The 26,684-nt window shown below is 43.6% G+C and overlaps 1 protein-coding gene across 1 annotated transcript in view; it reads right to left on the reverse strand.

Moving 5' to 3' along the window:
• Nucleotides 1–20: 20 nt before the first annotated feature.
• The window catches only part of col27a1b (collagen, type XXVII, alpha 1b), a 191,350-nt gene continuing 164,686 nt past the window's right edge, over nt 21–26,684 (reverse strand). The window contains exons 39-60 of the mRNA XM_084308104.1: nt 23,602–23,655; nt 23,112–23,165; nt 20,149–20,205; nt 12,048–12,101; nt 11,882–11,935; nt 11,711–11,764; nt 10,392–10,445; nt 9,532–9,639; nt 9,332–9,439; nt 8,774–8,881; nt 8,582–8,635; nt 7,144–7,206; nt 6,221–6,274; nt 6,081–6,116; nt 5,543–5,560; nt 5,376–5,411; nt 4,588–4,611; nt 4,408–4,473; nt 3,732–3,900; nt 2,999–3,108; nt 2,550–2,768; nt 21–186 (exon numbers count right to left, since the gene is read on the reverse strand). Coding sequence (XP_084164230.1) covers nt 40–186; nt 2,550–2,768; nt 2,999–3,108; nt 3,732–3,900; nt 4,408–4,473; nt 4,588–4,611; nt 5,376–5,411; nt 5,543–5,560; nt 6,081–6,116; nt 6,221–6,274; nt 7,144–7,206; nt 8,582–8,635; nt 8,774–8,881; nt 9,332–9,439; nt 9,532–9,639; nt 10,392–10,445; nt 11,711–11,764; nt 11,882–11,935; nt 12,048–12,101; nt 20,149–20,205; nt 23,112–23,165; nt 23,602–23,655 — 1,701 coding nt within the window. The 3' untranslated portion in view covers nt 21–39. The remainder of the gene's footprint in view (nt 187–2,549; nt 2,769–2,998; nt 3,109–3,731; nt 3,901–4,407; nt 4,474–4,587; nt 4,612–5,375; nt 5,412–5,542; nt 5,561–6,080; nt 6,117–6,220; nt 6,275–7,143; nt 7,207–8,581; nt 8,636–8,773; nt 8,882–9,331; nt 9,440–9,531; nt 9,640–10,391; nt 10,446–11,710; nt 11,765–11,881; nt 11,936–12,047; nt 12,102–20,148; nt 20,206–23,111; nt 23,166–23,601; nt 23,656–26,684) is intronic.

Below are 26,684 nucleotides of genomic sequence, written 5' to 3' on the forward strand. Positions count from 1 at the left end.
CCTATGAGGAGTTAAAGGTGTTCGAGGTCTAAGTGGCCCCTACACGAAGCACACGGGTCCCACCTCCAGGTGAAAGTGTGAGCCGGGCTCGGGGGCCGGCAGGTTAGACACGCTCACTATGGGGAGTAAATTCGGGTCCTGGGTCTGAAAGACGAAGTGGGTCTGGTGCCAGCGGCCATCTTTGTTCTGAAAGGCAAGGTTGTGTCGCGTTACATGATAATTGTTTTTTTGAGTCGAGAGTTATTGTGCGACAACAGAATTTTGGAAGCAATGGATTAAATGCAGATGATGATGTTGATCGATGATGACCTTCCATGCCGTTCCTCATACCTATCTCCGCCTAGTTAGCCACAAACCAATGCCAACGTCAATGGAGTCAATCACCTGTCTCTACAAGCTGACTGAGGGGCTCACTGACATTTACTCCACAAAGTAGACTGCACACAAAGTAGACTTCAGTGGGCTTCAGTCAGCTCGTACAGACAGGAGATCGATCCCATTGACTTAGATTAGTTTGTGGAACCCACCCGGAACCAGTGGCGAATCCTTATGGAAGCCAACGGAAGCCATGCCTCCCTATAAATTCATATCAAATATGAAATATGAAAAAAAAATATATATAATTTTTTTTTAATATAGTTTACATTCTTTTTCATTTGTGTTATATATATATATTTTTTTTAATGTCTCCCTCTTCTCCTTCTCACTCCCTCTAACACAGACTGTGCTCACTGCAGCTAGTATAGGAGAGAGGCAGTGGGTAGGTCTCTTTCTCCAGGCTTCCAGCATTATAGAGTCCAAATCCGATCCTAGCCAATCAGATTCGAGCTGACTGCCACACCCTAAAAGTTTAAAACGGAGCTGGGAGGAAAACACTCAGCATATTTTCCCCCCTGGAGGCGGGGCACTCAGAAGTTCACGTTTCCACCTGACTACCTAATGTGACATCCCATTAGTAGTATAAAACTGTCTGGGTCACTCAGTCTAGTAGTCTACTACAAACATGTCTGAACATCATCCCCTCGCGGAATTGATTGAAAATGTTATTAACAGAGCGGGCACGTTCAAATCCTCTATTAGTGTATCTAACATTTAGCACTTTAATAGCAACTTATTTTCGCCGGCGGGACATTTACTGAGAACCAGCAGAGCACACCACTGTGGATATTATGATTTAACAAATCTATCTGGCAAGAGGAGGACCACATTATTGACCAGGTAAGCACTGAGCAGCCTGACTGACTAACTAACGTTATCAGGCAAGCTTGTATACCCTTTCATGACTGCAATGCAAGCCAGGGGCTGGAATACGCAGTCACTTATTCCTCCGTAGTAGCCAGGTTAATGTGCACCATCAAGCACTGCTTAAAAGCTAGCGGTGGGTCCAAAATATATCGGATATAAATGTCAAAGGTAACTAGCGTTCCATTAGGGTTTCACACACAGATGCGGCGGGGTTTGAAAGCTCGGCGTTGCTAATAAACATTTTAAATCATTTTTATAAACGAGTAAAACCGAGGCTGAAATGGCTGCTTCCGCATTTTACAGTAGGAGCGCTCTGATGGCTGGGCGCGCCGCGCAACAGACACGTGAATGAATGAATGAATGAAAACTTTATTTAACAGATTGCAGAATGGGTACAATACAGTACGGCTCAATACACACAATTGTTAAGGGGATGCAGATCAGAGAAATACGTTTGTCTTGTCACGTTTGTCTAATAGACAGTCATATTCTCTCCCGGCCATATGTATATTTCTCTCCCACCCACCCACCCCCTCCTAATGTACAGTCCCCTCCCCATCATATGTATATACTCTGTCAGGATCTATGGGTAACAGTACTGTATATTTGATGTCATGATGTCTTGTATGTCATAAATGTCACTATGAATTGAAAATGGGGGACCCTGATGTAAACAAGACAAACGTCTTTCTCTGGTCTGCATCCCCTTATACAATTGTGTGTATTGAGCCATACTGTATTGTACCCATTCTGCAATCTGTTAAGAAAGTTTGACTGGCCGCCGAGCCATACTGTAGTGTACATGGTGACTGCTTGACTAAAAAAAAAAAATATTAATAAAAATATTTAATAATTATTTTTTAATAATTGTTTTTGGCTTCCCCTGTTATTTTACCCACGTGACGCCACTGCCCGGAACGAGGAGACGCGGCAGGCCTCGAAACACCTGGCGCCGTTCTTGGGAAGGGGAAATGAAAGAGGCTGGACTGGGATGGCACAACATCGCTCGGGGAGGCCAAAAACCGCGCAAAATGGAAAGAAATCGTCAGTGGCCTATGCTCCGCAGGGAGTGCAAAGGCTTAAGTCAAGTAAGTCAGTTTGTGGCTCCCTAACTTGAGCTAGTGTGAGGAACACCATCGATTGTGCTGAGAAAGTACTCCACCGATCAACAACATCATTGGTCAGTAGGAAATAGGGCTAGTGGTCCAAAAAAAAACCTGAACTATCCCTTTAAAGCGTTGCATAAAAAGTGTTGCCTTCAATCCGACGATAATACTATCATCTCACACCCAAATGAGCATTACCCAGCAATCGTCCCGGGGTATGATGGGCTCCAGAAGGTCTCCTGCTTGGATCATCTCGCCACTCCAGGCCTTGAAGCTCACCGCCTTGGTTGAAGGCTGCAGGGAAGGTCCGGTCGCCCACACGACGGTGTTCAGGCAGTGGACGGTGACGTGCTGCACGGCCTCCGAGCTCAGGAGGTGCAGGAAGTTCATCTGGATGCGACCCACTCCCATCTCCAGCTGTCGAACAAGCGTCTCTCTTAATCAACCACACTAAACTCTACATTTCACATGATACATCACACGTATGTCATGTGTATCTCCACGGCATGATAGTCTTGTGTATCTAACCGCTCGATACAGACACTATGAACCCAGTACGCCAGGTGTGTTGTGATCCGTGTTTATATTTTGATTGATGTTTTGTCTAGCGATTAAGATAAAAGGCTAACTGTGACAGATGATCCTACCTTAGAGACCGTGATGGGTTTCAGGCAGGTCTGACCTCCACTGGTGAAGTTGCACGTTACCTCAATGGTGTCGGCATAGCAGCCAAGGTTTGGGTCGATCCAATAAGTGCCTTTAAGAGAGTAGTGGGGGGGGGGGGGGGGGGGGGGGGGAGACAACGACGACTATTAATAATGACTAAAATAAAGGCAAAAGTAAATGCCTTATATTGACAACATTTATCCTTTTTTTTTTATTATCCACTTTTTCTCCTCTTTCTATTTTTCTCCCATCCCAATTCCAATGTGCCAATTCTTCCCTCCCCTGTCTTGAACTTTGCTCGCATATGCCCCCCACTGGCCGGTTGTAGGGAGGATAGAAGCCTTGCATCACGTGTCCCCTCCGGTACACGAGGAGGCAGCCTCTCGCATCTTTTCACCTGCCAGCGCAGACTCTCATTGGCGAGGTGTAACGTGTGGGAGGCTCACACTACCCCCGCCACTTCCTGTCTCTGCTGTGCAGGCGTCCCCAACCGACCTGTAGGAGTCGCTGTCCACAACATCCAGATAACCACCCATCGACTTCCACCCGCTAATTCTGCCAATTGAATTAGTATGACGGCTGGCCCAAGCCGGAGGCAGCGTCGACAGCCGGAGTCGAACCCGGTGTCTCATGTGTTGGTGACGAGCGCAATGTCCGCTGCGCCACCCAGCCGCTCGACCACATTTATCCTTAATCTTCACGTGAGCTCCTCACCGTCCTTCATCCTCTGTTCGCAGTCGAGAAGATCTCGGCAGATTCGGGCAGGGTTGTCGCGGGTTCCAAGCGGGTTCTTCAGGGTCTGGACCAATTCACTGAGGTACTGGAGAGTCTTAAAGATCTCTGTGCCCTGGTCCAACATGGTCAGGTCCATATTCGGATAGTTCTGGGTTGGATAAGGACGGTGAACAAGGAAATCACCATTGCGTTCAAGTATGGTGCAATCGATGATAATGATGATGATGATTTTATATGTCTTGATATGTAAGATAGTTAATTCCATGTACAAGTATTTTATTGGATGGAATTTTTGCATTTATTCCAAAGAAGTCCATATCAGTAGTTGCCAAATGGTCTGGAGAAATACATGTTTAAAAAGGCAGGATAACTCCACCGATGGGCGTCATTGGTCCAAATTTGATTGGCTCTCTTGTTCACATGTCATTTATGCATTTATGCCGGCCACAACGCTACTCCTTTTCCATTAATGGTGGTTGGAAAACTGAAATGTATGCATGGTTGCCACTTAAGTAGAAAGAGTGATGGGTTTCAGTCAAGTCCTTCCAGACCAGGAGCCCCTGGCAGTGAGACATGAGAACATGGTGCAGAATGTGCTTTGAGGAACAGGATGCATCATCAAGTGCTCTTCCCATCAGTCCCCTGCAGAACTCACCTCTGACCTCAGTACATTGTGGGAATCAATGATGACTTGAAACGTTGCACCAAGAGCCTCCCTTTTCTACAAAACAACAACAACGCAATGAGATAATCACCACGATACTTACTTTTAATATTGAATTTGTATTCTCTCTCTTTATTCCTAATACACAATACAGGAAAACAACATACTTACAAATGATAGAGAACTAGGAATTCCCTAGAAAATAGAGGAATACATACATGTATAATAATTGTCATGTTTCTTGGCACACATTTAGATGTAGCATGTATTTCTCTCCCTGTTATGCATGCATTTGTTCATTTGTAAAATCGACAAAATAAGGAACAGTAATTGAGCTGATCTCAAGCTCCACCCTCTTTTCTTGATCCTTCAATCACAACTGTTGCTTCCCTCTGACAAGCAACAGTTGTGATTGGAAGATCAAGAAAAGAGGGTGGGGTTTGTGATTCCTCAGACCCAGCTAATTCACTATTCAAACTGCTTTCCGCAGGGAAAAGACTTAGATGTATTAAGACCAGTATTACTCAGTTTTACAAAAGCACATACTCTGAGGCAGTGACTACTGTACATTAACATGGGGTCCTGTATGGGGGGGGGGGGGGGGGGGGGCAGGCATTTGTTTATATATGTAGAGTATGTGTACCCAAATGCCCTTAAATGTCCTTATCTTGAGTGGATTACACACTACACACACTAAGGGCTAGAGTCCACAAAGAATGGATTGCACTGTGCGGTGATTGATTGAATGAACATTTTATTAACAGATTGCAGAATGGGTACAATACAGTACGGCTCAATACGCACAATTGTTAAGGGGATGCAGACCAGAGAAAGACTTTCATCTGGTTTACATCAGGGTAATCATAATGAATTGTAAGTAAGGGTGCAATTAGCACCGTGCAATCCATTCTTTTGTGGATCTAGCCCTAAGCCTCTGGTTGAAGTGGCAGTAAACTTACTGGAGGTCCGGGTGGTCCTTGATGTCCGGAAGGTCCCTAAAGAAAACAACCACATTACAATTCATAGTATGTTCAGCTCAACCACTGCTGAAGGTGGTTCATTATCCAGCCATAGTATTCGGAGGACCACAGGCCATTGCCAAGGGCAGAGGAGAATAATGACTTACCCTTGGTCCTTGCAATCCCTATTGGAGATATGAGGCAAGGAAAACAATATTCAGAATTTGATCATTTGATCGCAGAGCAATACAATGAGTTTGACAGTGTCCTGCAGCAAATAGAAAAAAGTACAGAACATTGATATACTATCGTGTATATGTACAGTAGTAGTACTGTATGTACAGTAGCTTCACCTTATCGCTAGAACAGTTATTTTGAATTGCATCCCTGCGTGTGGGCCTGTGCCACATTGCTGTACTTTCACATTATAAATCTCTGTGCAAATTGAGTCCCCTTTGAAATCGAGCTTGTAAATTATGTCTGTACCTAAGAGTCCAATTCAACCCTTTAAAAAAAAAAGCACAAGATATGCAGAGAGCATTCATCCGCCCGGGCTAGTGTCTGAGTGTCATTGTGAAGCACGACAACAAATAGGAAATGAAAAGCACTGCGGGTTGAGCGCTGCGCTCTCTCCATACTAAGTACCCCGGCCTGTGCTCACACTACAGACGGGAACGGATTCATCAACAAAAAGGCGCCACGCACCGTCTCTCCCAGACTCCCTTTGTCACCTTGGGGTCCCTGATGGAGAGAAAGGAGAGAGGCGATCATTCCATCACTGCCAACAAACAGAGCAGCTGTAACAGGATGCTTGGCACATAGGGTGACATATGAGGGGTACATACGGGATGACCGCTGGGACCGATGATGCCGGCGGGGCCCACAGGACCGTCCACGCCCTGGACGACAGAGACGTAGCGTTAAAGGCCCCATATTGATGAAGCGCAATTTGTACGTCGCTTTGGATAAAAGCAGTCAGCTACATGACTAAATTCAATTCCAACCTTTATTTATTCTCGAAAGGACAATTGAGGTCAACCCTCATTTTCAATGTCGTCGAGACTTACAGACATTTCAATGCATATATATATATATATATTTTTTTTTACAATATAATAAGAAATATTTTTAATAAATAACTATATAGCACTTTTCACACATGGACCGCAGCCCAAAGTGCCCCACAGCAAATAGTATACAATGAACATAGGCATAAAATCAGCATACAGAATAAAAACAATGCATAAAGTGCAGACATAAGAATAGGTATAAAAGACAATAAAAGTACCGGTAGTGCAACGTAAACGGGCAGATATATCTGTAAATGTAAAATGTAAGCACTTGGAAAGGCTGTTTTATTCGCCTGATGTCTCTAGGCAACAAGGAACGCTGCCAGCTTGCCGATTCTGTTTTTCAGCTTCCTATGAGATCTTTAACACGGTATCTAGAAAGGGATATTAGCCTTTATTAACCTTCAAGGTCTGTCAATATTTAATGAAAAGCGCCAAGCCCCTTGTTCTATTTCTTTACAGATATCTTTGTTGTAAGGATAGTGAGCTAGCTAAAGAGTTTTGTGCTTATAGATGCATTATTTATTTAATATGAGAATATACACCCAAGGTAGCATCTTCATCACCAACTTCAGCTACAGGAAATCAAGATACAACAACAGAAGGGGGCGGGGCTTATACAGTGAATAGCAAATTGGCGGCCAGTGGGACACATTTCATTGGCTGAGGTTCTACGTGCCGTAGTACGTCCGTCTTACCAGCAAGCCATGTGGGCCCTTTGGTCCCAGTATTCCTGCTGGGCCCATGTCTCCTGGAGGTCCCTAGAAGATAAGATAAGATATTCCTTTATCGATCGCCTTGGGAAAATGCAGGCATCGTAGCAGCATGGGGCAGGGGGGAGGGGAGGTACATGTACATGGTGATAGTAGAAGACATGATACAGGTCATAAAATTATAGTACAGTGGGGAAGTAAAAATTGGCAGTGTAAACAATAAAACAATATCATTAACTCTGAGTATGTGCATATGAGCAAGTAGGCAGTGTAAATAATTCATTACAATAAATATAGTTAGAATAGGCGTTATAGTCTAAATATATGCAATGATTAAGTAAGTATACAGTATACACAGGTGTAGTATGCATAAGGTGCGTATGGCTTGATATACTTCATACGTTATACGTTGTCCGTTTAGGTGGGAGTCAGACACACTTAGTGATAGTAGTAGAACAAGGCAAACATGTTTTTACTGCATGACAAACTTCACAGTGGTCAATATCTGATGACTTCAAAGCTCATAACTATGAATAGTTTAATAATTCAACATCAGTCAAAAGAGTTATCTTCTTCCAGGACAATCAGTGCTCTAATCAGTGACATTTGTTTCTTAACCGTTGCTTGTTGGAACATCTGTCGCATTAGTTCATGATTAGTTCATTGACTAGAAGTCGAGCCCAATGAGAGAACGTTTAAGACTATTTCACTTTTCTCTCCTCAACTACAGACAGTATAGACAGTTGTGAAATAATCATGTCTAACAACACCTTTTAACAGGACCTTCCCAGACGGGGATCACCTGGTAGAATAATGTTATCAAATGGCCGTCTGCAGTCTAATGGGGGTCCTTGACACAAAAAGGTTTGATAACGGCTGATCTGGCGTATACTCCTCCTAACGCAACGCTCATCTGCTTCACACTCCTCTCCGACTCACTACTGTATCAAACTGAGCACAGTGGGATACTAGCATCATATCCAAGAAGATCACTGGTAGTCATGGGGCTGTAAATCACAGAGCAAAGGCTTAGTAAAGCCTAGTCTATTTGTACAGCTGGGAATCACCTGTAGTATAATGGCACAATAAGCGCAGCAGAGTTATGGTGTATTAAGTGGCTTTAAGAGCATCAGGGTGCAGCTGTCTTTTCTCTAATCCGTCCCAAACAAAATAAAAACTTTTGAGACCATTTCTCAAAAGGCTTAAATTCCACAAAAGCACCGGATTAATAATCAGCCAATTCCTGATTTACAACTGAAATTCCCTTTCTGCCGTTCTGCTATCAGAACCGCATTGCCGGTCTGAGCTTAGAGCGTCATTATTTACTTAATGTGGGGAAACAGTACAGACAGTTGACTTTAAAGATCCGAGTCATTTGCAATCATGATGTCAGCACTGAAAAGATGGCTGAGGACAAGAGTACCTTTGGTCCAAACATCCCAAGAATCCCTGGAAATCCTTGTTCACCGCTATCCCCCTGATGTAGAGAAACACAGGGAAATTACTGTGATCCTCATCACCGCACATGCAGAAAACGCAATATAACGTCATATAACGCAATTGTACAAGTCATGAAAAATCGTTCTGTTCTCTGCCAAGTCACTAGGCTACTTACTGGTTGCCCTTTGGGTCCCTGGTCCCCCTGTTTTCCTGGCAACCCCATCCCGCCGATGAAGCCTCTCTTGCCTGACGGTCCCGTTTGGCCTGGGAGGCCCCTCTCACCCTGGAGCGCAAGCAAAAGAAGAAAGGTCAGGACGTGTGAACATTCGTGAAAGTAGGTGTAGTTAGCCACGTTAGAGTGAATATGATGATTCACGTCATCATTGAATAAGGGATCATGTGTATTTTGTCTTGCTAGCAAAGATACTAAAATAACAGTTTGGGCATAACTTTTTCTGTGTGAAATCAGTAGATAATATGATTTGACGCATAGGAACTAGGGATGCATCAATACCACTTGTTCACAGCCTATGCTGATTGGACTGATCTGATCCATTACCTTCACTGAACAGCGAGGAGTATGCATTTGTTGGACAAGGCCATTATAAATCTCTTCTGACAATTTTGGAAAAAGGATGAACTTTTGGAACTGACGGATATGTCACAGTCCGTTTGTTGCATCCCTAACACGAACCACAGTGGAGTTTGTCTTAAGACCAACTCGAGGCCTTACCTTGGGTCCAAAGGAGCCCTGACTTCCTGGAAGCCCCGGAACACCGGTTTTGGCCCGCTGCCCTGGTTTGCCAGTTAAGCCCATCTCTCCATCTTCTCCCTGCCCCCCCTGAATGGACACAAACAGATAAAAGAGGAGCCACAGTTACAGCCACTGCTCATTCCAGTCAGTGAAAAGACCACATCCAGTCCTATCCTCACCTTGACTCCTTTGTGTCCGTCTTTACCAGGTGGTCCGTCCAGTCCAGGCTCACCCTCAAGGCCCTCTCTTCCCGCTACCCCCTTTGGGCCGAGGGGACCCTCTGCACCCTTGGTTGAAGGGGGGTACCACAAATAACAATGTGAAAGGTAACAGTGATTCAAGTACATGCTATGGTGTACATGTGCACTCTCTGAAACTGGAAGCTTTTGCTGCCCTAGTGGTTGCTATTTCCCCCAGCTGCACACTCTGCCCAAAGCCAGTCGTGACATCAGAGTGCCTCTCTGGAGGTGCCATCGAAGAAAAGAAGAGGCAGTCTAACATCAGTGATTGGGTCGGGGCAGAGTGTGTAGCAGGGGGAACATATGAACCAGCAATACAGCAAAGGGAGGATGTGGTTTAGTTACTATTTAAAAGGATAATTCTGCTCATTCTCAACATAGACGCTATTGTTCATCATGTCTATGAACTGACATCGTACTGATGGATTCTTCCCGGATGAGTGAGTTGCGTTTTCTTCTGGAGCTGGAGTCGGCTACAACTCTCCCTGTTGTGCAATCCAAGCCAACAGGGGCAACCACAGACAAACAGTCTTACCATAAACACAAAAAGATGTCCTTGCCGGGTCATTTCCGAATGTAAAAGAGTGTGTTTGAGAAAATGTTTTTGTCTGATGAGCGCGTGGTTGCTGGTTGCTCCATTGAATTGAATTGCGGCCAACTCGAGAGATCTGGAAAACACAACTCGCACATTCCTTCTTCAAATGACAAGATTTTGGTCATCATTATTGTGAAAGATCAAGGGTCTAGACTGGAAATAACCGAAAGGATCCTCAATGTGAAAGGCCAATAATCCTACTCACTGGTGGTCCTTTGGTCCCAGGCCCGCCTCTTAGCCCTGTCTTTCCTCTCCGACCCTGGATCACAAAGACTTCATAACCGACAGCTCAAGCACGGTTGCATCATTACAGAACTCACAGACCAACGATATAGTACAAATGTATTCAGTTTATTATAGAAAAACAGAGGGAAGTTCGAGCCCAGCTCTCGGCATTGCTACCAGCTTGGCTGGTCGTTCATACTAACACAATTGGCAGTGTTAGGGGTGGGAAAGCTGGTGGGTGGGTCCTGGTCGTTGTAAACAGCGACTCCTACAGTTCGGTCAGGGCACCTGCTCAGCGAGGAAAGGATCTAAGGGGGGTAGTGTGATCCTTCCACACCGTTACACCCTCTCAGTGAGAGTCCGCGCTGCCAGGTGAAAAGAAGCGGTTGATTGGCTACACATGTGTCGGAGGAAGCATGTGATAGCCTCCACTCTCCCAGACCGACCGTAGGGGGTAGGTGCGCAGCGACCAGGAAGCCTGTACGTTAATGCCAAGCAAGCAGTGCAAAAATGCTTCCGCATTCGTCACCGCACGCTAGTGCGGTAAAGCGCCCTTCTTTTCAGACAAATGCTACCGTGCGTGCACCGGCGGCGGCGTGCTCGCTCAGGTGCGTGCGTGCGCCGGCGTGCTCGCGCGAGGTGCCCGCGCATGCGACACGAGCGGAGCTCAATATATATAAGTCACCGCCCCTTATTCAGTATCCAACAAATAGCTCAATTGGCAAGGACACATGGCTGTGGATCCTATGGCTTGTTTGCTGGCGAGTTCGAATCCCATCGAAAATATTTTTTAACGTGATTTTTTTTTAACGTGTATTCTTTCGCCGATTAAGGTTAGGCATTGTTTCGGAGTTGGTTAAGGTTAGAACGGTTAAGTTTAGGCGCTGTTAAGGAGCTGGTTAAGGTTAGAGTTTGTCAAAGAGAATGGCAATATAATTTCTATGGTTAAGGTTAAGGTTAGGCATTGTTTCGGAGTTGGTTAAGGTTAGAACGGTTAAGTTTAGGCGCTGTTAAGGAGCTGGTTAAGGTTAGAGTTTGTCAAAGAGAATGGCAATAGACAGCCTATTTCCGCGAAAATGAAAGGCGCATTACTGCATGCCACTACGGTAAATTTTTGCACTGCTTGCTTGGCATAAAGCTACACGCGACCAGGAAAGGGATTGGGAATTAGCATAACGACTAACATTGGGATGGGAGAAAAACTGAGGAAAAAGGAGGTGGAAAAAGATAAAAAATTAAATTAAATAAAAAACAGAGGGAAAACTAAGATTTGCACATCACGATCACTTTTGTCCTTACTTGAGCACCTTTGGATCCTTTCGGCCCTTGCTGTCCATTTGGTCCAGGATGTCCCTGAAGAGATTAGATGTCTCCTGATTTAAATTGTTTTAATATGTATATGGCCGCAGTGTCTATACGGCTGAGTCGTAGTGGTTAATGTATGAATGAGATAGCTACATAAACACTTACAGGAAGGCCTACGGCGCCAGCTTTACCTCTCAGTCCATCAACACCGGGCAAGCCCTGAGGACGCAATATTCCACATTACAAGATGTAAGAGCTAGCTAGATGTAAGAGCTTAGCTGGTTCCATGGCTGATCAGGAACAAATTGTGACAAAATGGCGTGTCACTCACAAGATATCCTGAGTCACCTGGCTCTCCTCTGTCTCCTCTGTCTCCACGAGGACCCTGGGTTGACACAGGAACCAGACACGATGTCAGTGTTCCCTTCATTATTTTTGTTCATGTCTTGTACAACTTGTTGAAATCATGATCAGAACACCAGGAATACGGTTTAGTGAGCTCTCCCACTGAATCTCAGCAGTGTATCTTAAAAGGGATAGTTCAGATTTTTGGAACCAATCATGTTGTTGGTCGGTAGAGTTATTTCTCAGCGCAATCCATGCTGTTCCTCATACTAGCTCCGGATAGTTAACTACAATCCATGCTGTTCCTCATACTAGCTCCGAATAGTTAGCTACAATCCATGCTGTTCCTCATACTAGCTCCAGATAGTTAACTACAATCCATGCTGTTCCTCATACTAGCTCCGGATAGTTAGCTACAATCCATGCTGTTCAAGTTCAAGTTCCTTTTATTGCCACACGGCCAGGCCGGTGGAATTCAAGCACGTGCAGGTGGTAGCTGCGACAATACACCACAAAAACATAAAAAGACACATGGAACAGTACAGTACAGAAAACACCACGAACAAATACATGACAGAAACAGTACAGTACGAAAAACTATAGATGACCTATTCAATGTAACCTAGACCAGAAGAAACATAACAGCAGGGGGTAAATTTAGGAGGAGTTGGAGTTAAGCAGTTGTATGGCCTTGGGGAAGAAACTGTTATTGAACCTAACCGTGCGACTACCCAGTGACCTGAACCTCCTACCAGAGGGGAGGTGTTGGAAGAGGTGATGAGCTGTTCCTCATACTAGCTCCGGATAGTTAGCTACAATCAGGGGCGTGGGGGGGGGTAGCTTAGGATGATTCCAAGGGCCCAGCACTGGGGGGGGGGCCCAGAGGACACTATTATTATCTTTTTATTAATATGGTTTTATTATTATCCTAAAGTAAGTTAATGTAATTGACTCAAAAGTATAATTGCCTGTATTAAAGAAAAACGTCACAAAAGAAACAAACAGGTGCTTGTTACTTTGTTTGACAATATGAGCACCCCTCCCTTCTTTCATTGCATGGTTCAGTCCACATACACAGCAGCGCACAGCGCAGCCTTCAGAGTCAGAGCGACAGGAAAATGTCCTCTACAGCTCATGTTTCAGGAGCTCAGAAACAATCAGCATTGCAAGAGGAAAATAATAAAAGGTTGACAGCTAGTCACCAAGTATTTTCACAAGAAAGGTATTTATTCACAGAACTTGTTTTGAAGCCCATAACAGCTTGGCCAACATTTTGTGGCTGATGTTAGCTGATTGATTGATTGATTGATTGATTGATTGAAAACGTTATTAACAGATTGCAGAATGGGTACAATACAGTACAGCTCAATACACACAATTGTTAAGGGGATGCAGACCAGAGAAAGACTTCCGTCTTGTTTACATCAGGGTCCCCCATTTTCAATTCATCAGCTACCTGTTGCTATAAAAGAAATTAGATGAGTGTAGATGAGCCCAGTGAATTTGTATCCAGCAGCTATGCCCTTTTGCTATGGCTAGCTAACCTAACCTGTATAATGTTACATGCTAACATTGCACTGCTCTAATGCACAGATGCGGCTTCAGGATCAGTACCCCTTGTCCCCTTCCCTCAGGCCAGCTCCCAGTTGAAGGAGAGGGAGGTAAGCAGCAGGGCTTGGGGTTAACAAACAGATTTTAAAATATGCTTACCATGCATGCATTGAATACAACTTTAGGTAATATTCACATTTAGTTACTCTAGTTCTTCCAGTAATTGCAATACCATTGACCACTGGCACATTAAATTGAGGTTGTTACAGTAGCTATAGCTAGATTTGAGCAATTGGAAAATATCTATACAAATTATTATTATTATTATTATTATTATTATTATTATTATTATTATTATTATTATTATTATTATTATTATTATTATAACAATTAAGAGATAGCTCGAGCTGTACTGTGTTATTACTATTATAGGACATTTTATAAATCATGTACACTATGGATACTCGAGCAAGGCAGCCAACGAGGAGAGCAGAGGTGAAGAGGCAGAAGTAGTACAAGAAGAAGTTGAGGACCATGAAAGCAGCACAGATGAGGAGGAAGCAGCTATGGACAGTCAATGTCAGGGACAAAGTGAGGCTCCGACACAGGATTCCACAGATACTGAGCCACCTGTAGTGGTGTCTGAGGTAGAAGATCTGCTATTGAATTGAATTGAACACCTTTATTTATCCCCAAGGGGAGATTCAGATGTCCATTACAGCATAACAGAAATTTAAAAACAGTTAGTGGAAACAGTTAATACATAACATACACTTATTAGTATGTGTTAAAAACAAGATGGACAAATACATAGGGATAAAAAGAGCTAAAATAGGGCCAAAATAGAGCTAAAAGTGGTAAAAAGAAAAAGAAACAAGTCCAATCATGATGTTAAATAATAAAATGTATTGGTTACAGTCCACAACCCAGCTCCTCCAGTCCACGGCAGTTGGCCCGTCCTGGCCCTGCCTGGTTGTGGAGCCTGATTGCCACCGGCACAAAGGACTGCCCGAAGCGCTTTGTGGTATGTCGGGGGGGGATAAGTCTGTGGCTAAACGTGGACCGCATTACGGTCAGCTCATCATGGAGGGGGTGGCAGGGGTTCTCAAGGATAGCATACAGCTTCCTCCTTGTCCTCCTGACCGCTCCCACCACAGAGCTTGCTTTTTTGACCAGTTTGTTTATTTTGTCTGTGTTGGTGTTGCCCCCCCAGCATACCACAGCGAAGAAGAGGGCACCAGCAACCACAGACTGGTAGAACATCTGCAGCAGTTTGCTGCAGACATTAAAAGACCTGAGCCCTCTCAGGAAGAACAGTCTGCTCTGTCCCTTCCTGTAGAGGGCCTCGATGTTGTTCGTCCAGTCCAGTTTACTATCACTTGACCCAGGGTTATTCCCAGCCTAGTGCGACTCAAGGTTCTTTGGTAGACTATTGCATTGGTCCATTCTTTGAAGATGAACGCAATGCGACATCCTTTACATATTATGCGTTTTCATCAATAAATAAATGGCAAAAAAAAAATCTTAATTCTTAATAAAAATAAAAATTCTTAATTAAAAAATGTATTGGGGGCCTACAAATACATTCTTTCATGGGGCCCAGAATATACAGCTACGCCCCTGGCTACAATACATGCTGTTCCTCATACTAGCTCCGGATAGTTAGCTACAATCCATGCTGTTCCTCATACTAGCTCCGGATAGTTAGCTACAATCCATGCTGTTCCTCATACTAGCTCCGGATAGTTAGCTACAATCCATGCTGTTCCTCATACTAGCTCCGGATAGTTAGCCACAATCCATGCTGTTCCTCATACTAGCTCCAGATAGTTAGCCACAAACCAATGCAATGAGTCAATGGAGTCACGCTTCTGTTTGTACAAGCTGACTGAGGTTCACTGACATTTACTCCACAGTGCACACAAAGTTAGAATGAGGAACAGCTTGGGTTGCGCTTAAAAAGGACAAATCAACAGCATAATTGGTAAGTAAGAAATAGGGCTATGGTTAAAAAAAATCTGAACTATCCTTTTAACTCTTTAATTGCCAAACCCGAGATAAGTCGGGTTAACTCGCCATGCGTTGGCTGCCAGACCCGAGATATCTTGGGTTTTGGTCGTTTATTCTTTTATTCAATATTTGTATTCATTATTCATCCAGGGACCTTGGTGTTACCATAGGGAATGAGTCTGAGATTGCCAAAGTGCAATACCGGCCGCATCCAGCTAGACGGCGGTATCTAGCACCCTTTGAAACCTTATATCTTTAGACTGTGCAACGGTCAAATGTCTCCGGGCGCACTTTTCTGGGTCGGACGAGTCGAGTGGTTCTCCCGATTGCATTGAAGCGCGTCAAATACCCCCGATCCATATGTTGTGGTGGGTTATGTCGTGGACCAAATGGACATCGGATGGACCAGATGGCGATCAAACAATTGCAATATTATTTTTGGAATACTCCCGATTACAGGTAGGGACTATCTGACGTCAATTCTAGCTTGATCGTGCTGGATCGATGTTATTATACCGATCCAGCTGATCAGCGTTTTTAGTGTTCAATACGAATGCCGTTACTGGCAATCAAATAATCAGAAACGACCCCCCTCCCCCCTTTCATGCATTCATGATGAAACATAATACCTATTATATACATTTGATTTGGGAATAGTAGCGTTTCCAGGCAAGAAACGGCAACGCTTATAGTAGGATTCACGTATAAGACTATAACTCAGCCTTTCGGGAATTACCCCAGACCACTCTAAAACTATACTTATATTCACCACGGTATAAAACGGAAACGTATGGATGAAAAAATGTATTCTTTTTCACATATTGAACGATAGATAGTTGATGTCAAATGGGCCATAGTATCCATAGCTATAATATAGAATATAGTTATAGCTCTACAAACACGGTGACGCACTCCTATCTTTTAAAGCGTGGCATTGCTACAATGGGGCCCGTCTAATGGCTGGCGCTGAATGAGTTCATGTGAGCAACAGGACTGATTGATTGATTGATTGAAAAGTTTATTAACAGATTGCAGAATGGGTACAGTACAGTACATCTCAATACATACAATTGTTAAGGGGATGCAGACCAGAGAAAGACTTTCGTCTTGTTTACACCAGGGTCCCCCATTTTCAATTCATCATAACATATATGACATACATGACATACAGATAGACAGTACTGCTACATCTATACATTTATGACATATCAGATTTGCAAATACAGTACTGTTTGTGATACAAAAGTGTCCAGAAAAGGAGTGTATATACATTTGGCGTAGAAACTGTACATTGGAGGAGGTTGGTGGGGTGGGGTTGGGTGAGGGCTGTACATTGGAGGTGGGGGGGGGGGGTTGGGTAGGGGACACACACACATTTTACACTGTACATTGGAATATTGACAAAGCCTTACTTGGTCATTTACTGTACAACTAGGTTAGGACATTTGTAGGGGCCAGTTTCGAATTGCAGTCTCACGTAGGTGTTTTTTGAGAGTGTTTTTGAAGGTGGGTAGTGATTCACATTCCTTTACAGCTTTAGGCAGGGCGTTCCACATTGATGTGGCATAATTGCGAAACGTGTTTAGTCCCTTGTTTGAGCCGAATCTGGGTTTTACATGATTTGTGGAGCTCCCTCTGGTGTTGTGATCGTGGTATTCACTGACCTTTGGGAAGTATTTTGACATGTACATGGGTACCTTGGTCGCGTAGTGTATCTTGTAGACCAGGCCCATTGCAAGTTGCTGTACTCTGTCGTCTACTCTAAGCCATCCTAGGTTGTCAAAGTGGGCAGGGGTGAGGTGGGTTCTAGGAGTCAGGTCAAGTAGTAGTCTGACTAGCTTGTTTTGAGATGTTTGTAATTTGTTTTTTAGTGCCTTTGAGGTGCTTTGGTACCATGAGGTGCAAGCATAGTCGTAGTACCCTTGAATGAGTGCTCCTGCTAGAGTCTTCAGGGTATTCTTGTTTACCAGAGAGGAGATCCGGTACAAGAATCGCGTTCGTTGGTTGACTTTTTTTATTACATTGGATGCCATTTTGTCACAGGAAAGATTAGCCTCTAGGATGGAACCCAGGTAGGTAATTTCATCTTTCCTTGTGATAATATTGTCACCCACTGTAACCGAGAAGCCGTCGGTCTTGCTGAGTTTGTTATTTGAACCGAAGAGAATGGACTCTGTTTTGCCCATGTGTAATGATAGTTTGTTGTCGGCGAGCCATATGCAGATTTTGCCTAGTTCCGAGGGAGGAACCACCCATCTCAATTGTATACATAGGGGTGGCCACGCACACTATAGCCTAGAGGGTAAAGAAATCATCCAATCACTCAGTAGTGTTCTCACAACCTTACAGGTATGTTATCAAGCACACTGATAATTCAGTAATGTAATTTATGGCAATACGAATGCGATTAAGTATGCTGTGTATGAAAACCTGAATCTAATTATGTTACTTGTTCTTTGATTAAGGTTTATTCTGTGTATTCATATACTGCAGAGTATCGGTCGCATCATTGGAGGGCTTTTTGTGCATGTAAACAGCATACTCCCAAGTAGGGCTGTCCCCGACTAAGGATTTGGATGGTCGACTAGGATTGGCCAAAATTTGCCGTTAGTCGACTATTGGTCGACAAAAAATATATATATATAATATTTAATTTTTTCTTTTTTTTGTATCATTCCATTTGCGTTGTGGGGGGTGCTTAATGTCTGAAGGAGTCGACTGAAGGCTTCTTGTCCTCTGCAAAAGCATGCAATTGGTCCACTGATGGATACATCTTGATATTTGTCTAGTCTAGTGTGTTCATTAGATGGGTGAAATCCTCTTTCAGTGCCTCTGTGCCTGTTTTCGTAGGCAGTTAGCCTCTGGTATGCGTGCCATTAGCGTTAAGGCCTCTACATGCTACAGCAACTTCAAAGCAACTGCAACAGAACATCGACAAAGCAACGGTGTTGCAGACACTCTGCCTTTATGCTTCTGCAACATCGACGCACAGCCTATGTAACATTGTACCCTGTATGTAGCTAGGTTCCCTAGATAGATGACACTTCCCTTCTCAACCAACCCATTGATAACAAGCAGAAAAATAAGCATAATTTTTACTTCCGGGCGGGGGGTTTCAAAATAAAAGAGCGACGTCTAAAAGCACCGTAAATACGTTTATTTTTTACAATATCTAACGTTACACGAACCTAAACTAATCTAAAATTAGTTTAGGTTCGTGTTAACGTTAGATAATGTACAAAATAAACATATTTACTGTGCTTTTAGACGTCGCTCTTTTATTTAGAAATCCCCCGACCGGAAGTATTATAGTGTCTGTTGCTAGCAGCTTAACTTTTGTCGGCCGGTTCTGTGCTTTTTCGAGCTAATGTAACGTCATTAGTTTCCAATGGAGAGGAGAGAAAGACCTCAGCTCACATGCAGCTCAAACTACCTGTTGGAATAAATTAATTGATTGATGTTTAACTTGTCCCTGTGTGTGTCCAGTCATTTCGACTAGCAAACGTTGTATTTAACGTTACCTCAGGATACCATTGTATTTAGTTGGTTAGCTATGTAGCTAATGTGGATAGCATTTTGTATAGCATCAATGCTAGCTGGCTGGCTACAGCTTTATTTACTAAATTATGGAGGCTTTTTAATCGTCAAGGTAAGAGAGGATTTGTCATGATCAACTGAAGGCGTATGCTATGGAACAATATGTGCTTGGGTTTTCAGAAAAAGGCCAGCTATGACGCTAATTATTTAGCTAATATTGATAGCATAGCTTGCTGGCTACAACAATGGAGGATGGTATTCCTCGCTGCGGGACCAATATTATTCTATGACAGCCCCGCCCCCATTCACTACCAACCAATCACTGCTACGCAATATCAACGCAACGGTTGTTTAGATTAGATTTTGGAGACAGGTATGCAACATCCTCGCAACACAGTCTACAAGACCCTCTGCAACAACCGCGTTGAAATCGCGCTGATGTTGTGTTGCAGTTGCTTTGAAGTTGCTGTAGCATGTAGAGGCCTTTAGCCACACTGCTAGGTCTCTTTTCTTTTGGAAAGAATGATACAAAAAATTAATATTTTTCTTTTATTTTTATTTTTTTTATTATATTCGACTAAGAGGTTGGCCAGTCGACTACGGCTCCTTTCGACCGATTAGTCGACTAATCGATTAATAGGGGTCAGCCCTACTCCCAAGTAATCTACAAGCCATAGTACACTACCAACTCAGATGAGCTCATCCACAACGGATGACATTCAACCTTCATTGTCGAATTGTTAGTATGTAAAAGTGACCAATGAAACAAACAGGACTAACATGCCACTATTAGACAACACAGAAGCACCTAGAATGATGTGGCGAGGAGTGGACGCAGCCCTAACATTCTCACAGCACCGTTCAACTCAGAGACAAGCAACGGTACTTCTTTCTCTCCCAGGGGTAAGTTTTTATGAAAACTCTTTGACTCATCCCTGTCTTATCATTCAAGAGGGAAGAAGAAAAAAACAGGAAAGTGAGCAACTCACTCTGTCACCTTGGGGACCCGGAGGCCCCTCCGCCTTGCTGTCCTCACCCGGTCCACCCTGCGCACACAAGGAAGGACAAAGAGAAACCACTGAGACTAGTGGAACTCTGCTCAATGCCACAAACAACTCCAAATCAATGGGTGGTTTGTTTAAAAAAAGACACATGCACACACACACACACAATATGCTCACGATCTGAATTTGAATGGCAAACCATTAAACGCAATTTCACAAACAATAACCCAATTTCATATAAATGCATACAACTAGGGATGCACCGATCCAACCTTTTCAGTCCCGATACCGATATAAACTGTATGCTTCACTGTGTGGAAGAGACTGGGATCATTCTTTTGTGCAAGGCAACATCCGGCTTGACTTAAAACATTACTTTCCTAACTTAGTGAAACAAAATGTAACAAATTAACACATAGATATAAATGTACTGAATTGTTATTTATAATTTTATTTATTATTATATTATAAAAAAAAATCAATAAAAAGAATGTGATACCCGATCCAGCTATTTTTGTCATATCGTGGCCGATATCCGATATCAATATCGGATCGGTGCATCCCTATGTACAACCTTACTCTGGTGCGTCTGTTAGAACTGGGCAATTGCTAGGCTGCTTGCAACGTTTTCGAGAACTGCGGTATAGACCACTGCAACACTTCCGGTATTCTGAAATCATGGGCGAGAGAGATGGGGGAGAAAATGTATGGATGTGGATGAGAGCCTTGACATTAAGTGGTTGTAGCTACGGCTGTGGGGGTGCTGGAGACATGATCCAATAGATCTTTATACGTCTGAGTCTCCTGAACACGGAGAGACCAACCTCAAGTCGATCTGCACTTTCTCGGCTGAGCTATAGTCCCTTTTCCGCACCTACTCCTGAACTCTGCATGCGCAGATTGCCCACGGAGTCTCACTGGATTGTCCAGAGATCTAGGTTTATCAATCTGCGCATGCAGAGTTGGGGAGTCAGTGCGAAAAAGTGACTATAGCTCGGCCGAGAAAGTGCCGATCGATGTGGGACTGGTCTCTCCGTGTTCAGGAGACTCAGACTTATAAAGATCTATTGGATCATGTCTCCAGCACCCCCACAGCCGAAGCTACAACCACTTAATGTCAAGGCTCTCATCCACATTCATTCATTTTCTCCCCCTGCTCCCTCTCCCATGAGCTCAATGTAACATGGAAGTGCAGTGGTCTATTGCTTCTTGCAGAACTGTGCATCCAATCAACTTCACATTCAACACTGCACTTGTATGGCCCCGCCCAGTGTGATGTGGCCCCGCCCAGTGTGATGTGGCCCCGCCCAGTGTGAAGTGGCCCCGCCCAGTGTGAAGTGGCCCTGCCCAGTGTGAAGTGGCCCCTCGATCGGATGAACGGTTCTTGAGATACAGTGTGTGAAGGACAGACAGAAGCGTTATGACTATTTAAACTTGGCCAAATTTCACCAGATTTGTCATGGTCACTTAGACATAATTTCTACACATGTCCACCATATGTGGTTGCAATAGCAGAAAGCTAGTTGACACTTTTTGTTGAGCAAGGGGCCAGCTATAAATGGTGGAAAATATATCTAGATGCAATTGGGTGTGGCTTACAAGGAGAGGTGTGTCTGGACCTGCATAATCCAATTTTGTCTCGGAGATTTACGGTTCCAAAAGTTGCAGGCCAAAACATAACGTTTGCTGCTATCGTGCCACAGTAACCCAGTTTCAAACAAATGCCTGTGATCTGACAATGAATGTTCCAGTGTCTTTATAGTATCCAATAAATTATGACATGGAATGTATCCGCTGTTTCATTGGTCATGTGCTGATGGAAACAACAGCCAGGCCGAGCAGGCGTCCAGAACCAGAACACTAATGAGCGGTGGCAGGATATTGATCTCATTAGGGCATGCCAGGATACTGTTATGGGGATATCGCCAGGATACTGTTATGGGGATATCGGTAAACAGGAAATTACAATAGATATCTGGGTCCTATTTCCCCAATATTGGTGATAGGAGGATTTAGAATTGTCTATGTGCTTGCAGCTAATTTGACTGCATTTCAAGTGAGATAAAGGGAAGATATCAGTGAGAAAATACAAAGGCATCACTTCAGGAATAAATAAAAGAACAGAGACAGACGAACGAGAGCGACTAATGCTAATTATACACAACTACAACGATGTGTCAAAACAAGAGTCCAGGACCTTCAAGTGAATGTGTTGCAAGACGTTTTATAATGGTAACTAATGCTATCATTACAAGCCCTTCACAGATCATTACTCCCCTCTAGACGCAACCTATCAAGCTGGGGAACGCTATTACAGCAAAGGATTGTGGGAAGCCGGGGAGAGCTATTACAGCAAAGGATTGTGGGAAGCCGGGGAGAGCTATTACAGCAAAGGATTGTGGGAAGCCGGGGAGAGCTATTACAGCAAAGGTTTGTGGGAAGCCGGGGAGAGCTATTACAGCAAAGGATTGTGGGAAGCCGGAGAGAGCTATTACAGCAAAGGTTTGTGGGAAGCCGGGGAGAGCTATAGACCTGTTCGCTGTTTACAAACAAACCATGTTCGAGCCAATCAGCAATTCCAACTGAGTTAGGTGACTAAGTTGCCTCCTAACTGCGTGAGCTGCTGTGCTAAAATAATACGACAGGGCTCTATGGAGAAACCATGACACTCCCCTGACTATAAGTTGTTTCAAACGAAAACGTCTGGATGTCATTTAGCCAAATCAGCATGGCTGTGAGTGTGAGTCTTTCACCTTTTGCATATCTAGCTTTGGCATGGATTGATTGTTTAGATCTCTAGCATGGCTAACAAATGCAAATATATTGTAGTCTGCCCCGTTGTTCTGACCAGGATTACGCTCCTTTCTGCTCCGGTGATGCGCACGCACACTGAGTCTGACATATACAGCGAACAGGTCTATTACAGGAAAGGATTGTGGGAAATGTACCTTTTCACCTTTTGGTCCAAGCGGCCCGAGAAGACCCTGTGACCCTGTATGACCCTGTGGAAACATAATACGAGCGCAATATCCTGATCAAACACAAGTCAAACAGAGATGTTCAATAATGAGACGTCGTCCCAGATAAATGGTAAATGGATGATTACAATATCCCATCGATAATTCGCTCCAACTCAACATCAATCTGAACATTTGAAAGAGGCTGTAAAGTGAAGAATCACAATTTAAAACATGTAATGTTTAATTACACCCATAGGGTTTTGAGACAGTGGTTTCAGTGTTTTTTTTTTTTTTTATCTCAAAACTGACAAGAAAGTTCACAGTATAGTGCCCTGGTTTGCACATGGCTCTGACTGACAGGGACATCTTCTCCAATGAACACAAAGGCAGAGGTGCGTTCAACACCTTTCCACGGCTGACATGTGAATGTTGCTTATGAGTTTTACACATTATTCACTGTTGTTGAAGGACATTTTACCTCATATCCTGCTATTCCTGGATCTCCTTGTTGGCCCATCCTCCCCGGAGTGCCCTATGGAAATATATATTTAGACCACAACCATCAGCATCAAATAAATATATATTTAGACCACAACCAACAGCATCAAATAAATATATATTTAGACCACAACCAACAGGAGCAAATAAATATATATCTAGACCACAACCAACAACATCAAATAAATATATATTTAGACCACAACCAACAGCATCAAATAAGACAACTAGAAGTGCAGCGATATAATCTGTGGTATTTGTATCATTGGGATCAGTCAATGAAGCTGTCCAGATACCAATTTCTTTAAAAGTGCACTTTGAATGCCCAAAACGACATTACTCGTTTTATCAGCCCCCCCATTGAGTGCCCACAACGACAAATATCATTTTTTTTTTTAGCGATCTGAATTCATATTTCATCAACCGAGTCTAACCATCCCGCCAGCCCCACCAGGCGCTCAGATGTGAAAAAAGCGCCCCCTATCGTCTCTCAGATGGTAATGCACCCTTTTGGAATGGACTCAATGAAAATGGATGAGAAAAAAAAACTCCGGAATCCACATTTTACTTCTCACGCATGTAACCAGAGCCGATCGGATTCATTGTGGACCATCAGAACAGCGTGTAATATGTATTTACAGTATTGGATCAATAAAAGGATCGATTTTTGGAATGGCGATCAGGAATTGGAATAATCTTTTTGGATACCATCTGATCTCAGGTAAGGAATCTATTTTACCAGTCTTAGGATAATCAGACCTGTTTTCACGGAGATATAAGCTTTTCCCCTATATGTGATATGGCTGTTTGGCTGTGCGAGCGATCAGGAAATAAGAGAATCGATCTTCAGCTTGCGGCCCCAGCGTGCATACGTACACATATACTATCGATAATCTAGCGTTTATTTGAAAACTATTCATAAATAGGCCGAAAAATGACAACGTTCTAGAATATTCCAGTACAGGGCGTTTTTATCACGGAATATTTATATTTTCCGTGAAAACGAGGGCTTTTCAAAATGCTATAAAACGGAAATGAACCGATAAAAAAACAATCCGCTTCGACAATGTTGACTGGAAAATGAGTCATTGATAAGCGACGGGCAGATTAGACACATAATTGAAAACATAGATTAGGCGATATTAACGTTAACATTGAAGTGGTTGATGGGCATTCAAGGGGGTAAAAAGGAAAACACGGCCGGCTCTGAAAGTGTTGAAACACATTTCACCTCCATAGTTTGATGGTTTTCCGTTTTTATACCGTTTTGAATATGAATATAGTTTGGGTGCTTCTGAGTCATTCCAGGGAAAAGACGCGAAAACTGTGTTTTTGTGTAATTCAATAAACACGTTGTAATTTTTCGCCTGATTATCGGATCTTCCTAAAATCAACGCTAGATCATAATTACTATCATTCCTCGTGCACGCATGCAATGTTGTTTAGACCGGTGCGCCCCCCCCCCCCCCCCCCTCCTGCAACCCAACGGCAAACAGCCACACATACAGACACAGAGACAGCGTGGTCTCCGATGTAATGCAAAAAAAATTATCCAAATATCTGATCGCCATTCCAGTTATCCACAGCGATCCTGTCTCCGACGTTGTTGGGCATTGCACTTCAACGGGCGGGCGGGGTCAGTAGTCAAAATCATCCCTACAAGCGTGTGTTTTGCCGGAGTGTTTAGGACCCGCCCCCCCACGCCGCAGCTCGGTAGAGAAAACCAACCCGTTTCTAACGGGGTGCAATACTGGCCGAAGGCGTTAGAGTGAATGCCAGCTCAGACACATTCAGTACAGCATGCACAAGGTGCCCCGCTGAATTATGAATGGCAATAGCGAATAAAAGAAATACCGTGAGAAAAACGTAGATCTACGTTTCCGGCACTCAACGATCGGGCGGCGTGAATACTTTCCCTAAGGGGGTTGTCGGTTTGCACGATCTGATTGGCCACTGACGTTTCTGGTCATGTGACATGTGTGGCCAATCGTGTGACGGCAAGTTCTTTCGCCGGTTAAGCTTAGGCACTCTTTCGAAGTTGGTTAAGGTTAGAGTTTGTCTTAGAGCAGGGCGATAGAACGCCAGCCCTGATTCCAAACTCTAACCTTAACCAACTTCGAAAGAGTTGCCTAAGCTTAACCAGTGATAAACTAGGCGTTAGGTAGTTTGCAGGCTGTTAGACCCAGAAATTGGCGCAGAACTTGCCGTCACACGATTGGCGCACATGTCACATGACCAGAAACGTCAGTGGCCAATCAGAAACATAGTTCTACGTTAACGGCACCGGATGTGTTAACACTTTCCGTGCCAGCCATGCCAGTCCTATATACCCCGTTGAGTGCCAACGCTCTATTCAATGACAGAGCGCTCACATTTGCATAAACTATATCTTAAATTATGGCTATGTGTCTAATACGACCGTCGCTTATCAATGACTTGTTTGCAGTCAACATTGTCGAAACGGATTGTTTTTTAATCGGTTCATTTCCGTTTTATACCATTTTGAAAAACACTTGTTTTTTGAAACTTTCAGAAAAGAAAAAAAGATTCTGCAGGAATCGCGCTTTACTGTAATACACAAAACACGTTGTCATTTTTCGGCCTATTTATGAATCGTTTTCAAATAAACGCTAAATTATCTATAGTATATGTGTACTTATGCACGCTATAGAAGCAGGCTGAAAAATCTATTCTCTTATTTCCAGCACGCACACACTCACAGCCACACACACACATATGGGACACGTTGATATATATGTGAAAACAGCTCTGATTATCCCAAGACTGGTAAAATAGACTCCTTACCTCAGATCAGATGTTCTCCAAAAAGATTATTCCAATTCCTGATCGCCATTCCAAATATCGATCACGTTTATTGATCCAACGCTGGGTGGTTTCATTCAGTCCAATCCAATGGGGTGCAGTACCATCCGGAGAGACGATAGGGGGCGGTATTTTCCCTGTTCGAGCTCAGACAGATCCCCAATGGTAACGTGAGGCTAGATTGATGAAAAATGTATGGAAATCGATAATAAAAGAAATAACGATTAAAAACGAGATTTC

Source organism: Notolepis coatsorum (assembly GCF_963971535.1).
Source record: "Notolepis coatsorum genome assembly, chromosome: 2".
In the NCBI taxonomy this organism is placed as follows: domain Eukaryota; kingdom Metazoa; phylum Chordata; class Actinopteri; order Aulopiformes; family Paralepididae; genus Notolepis; species Notolepis coatsorum.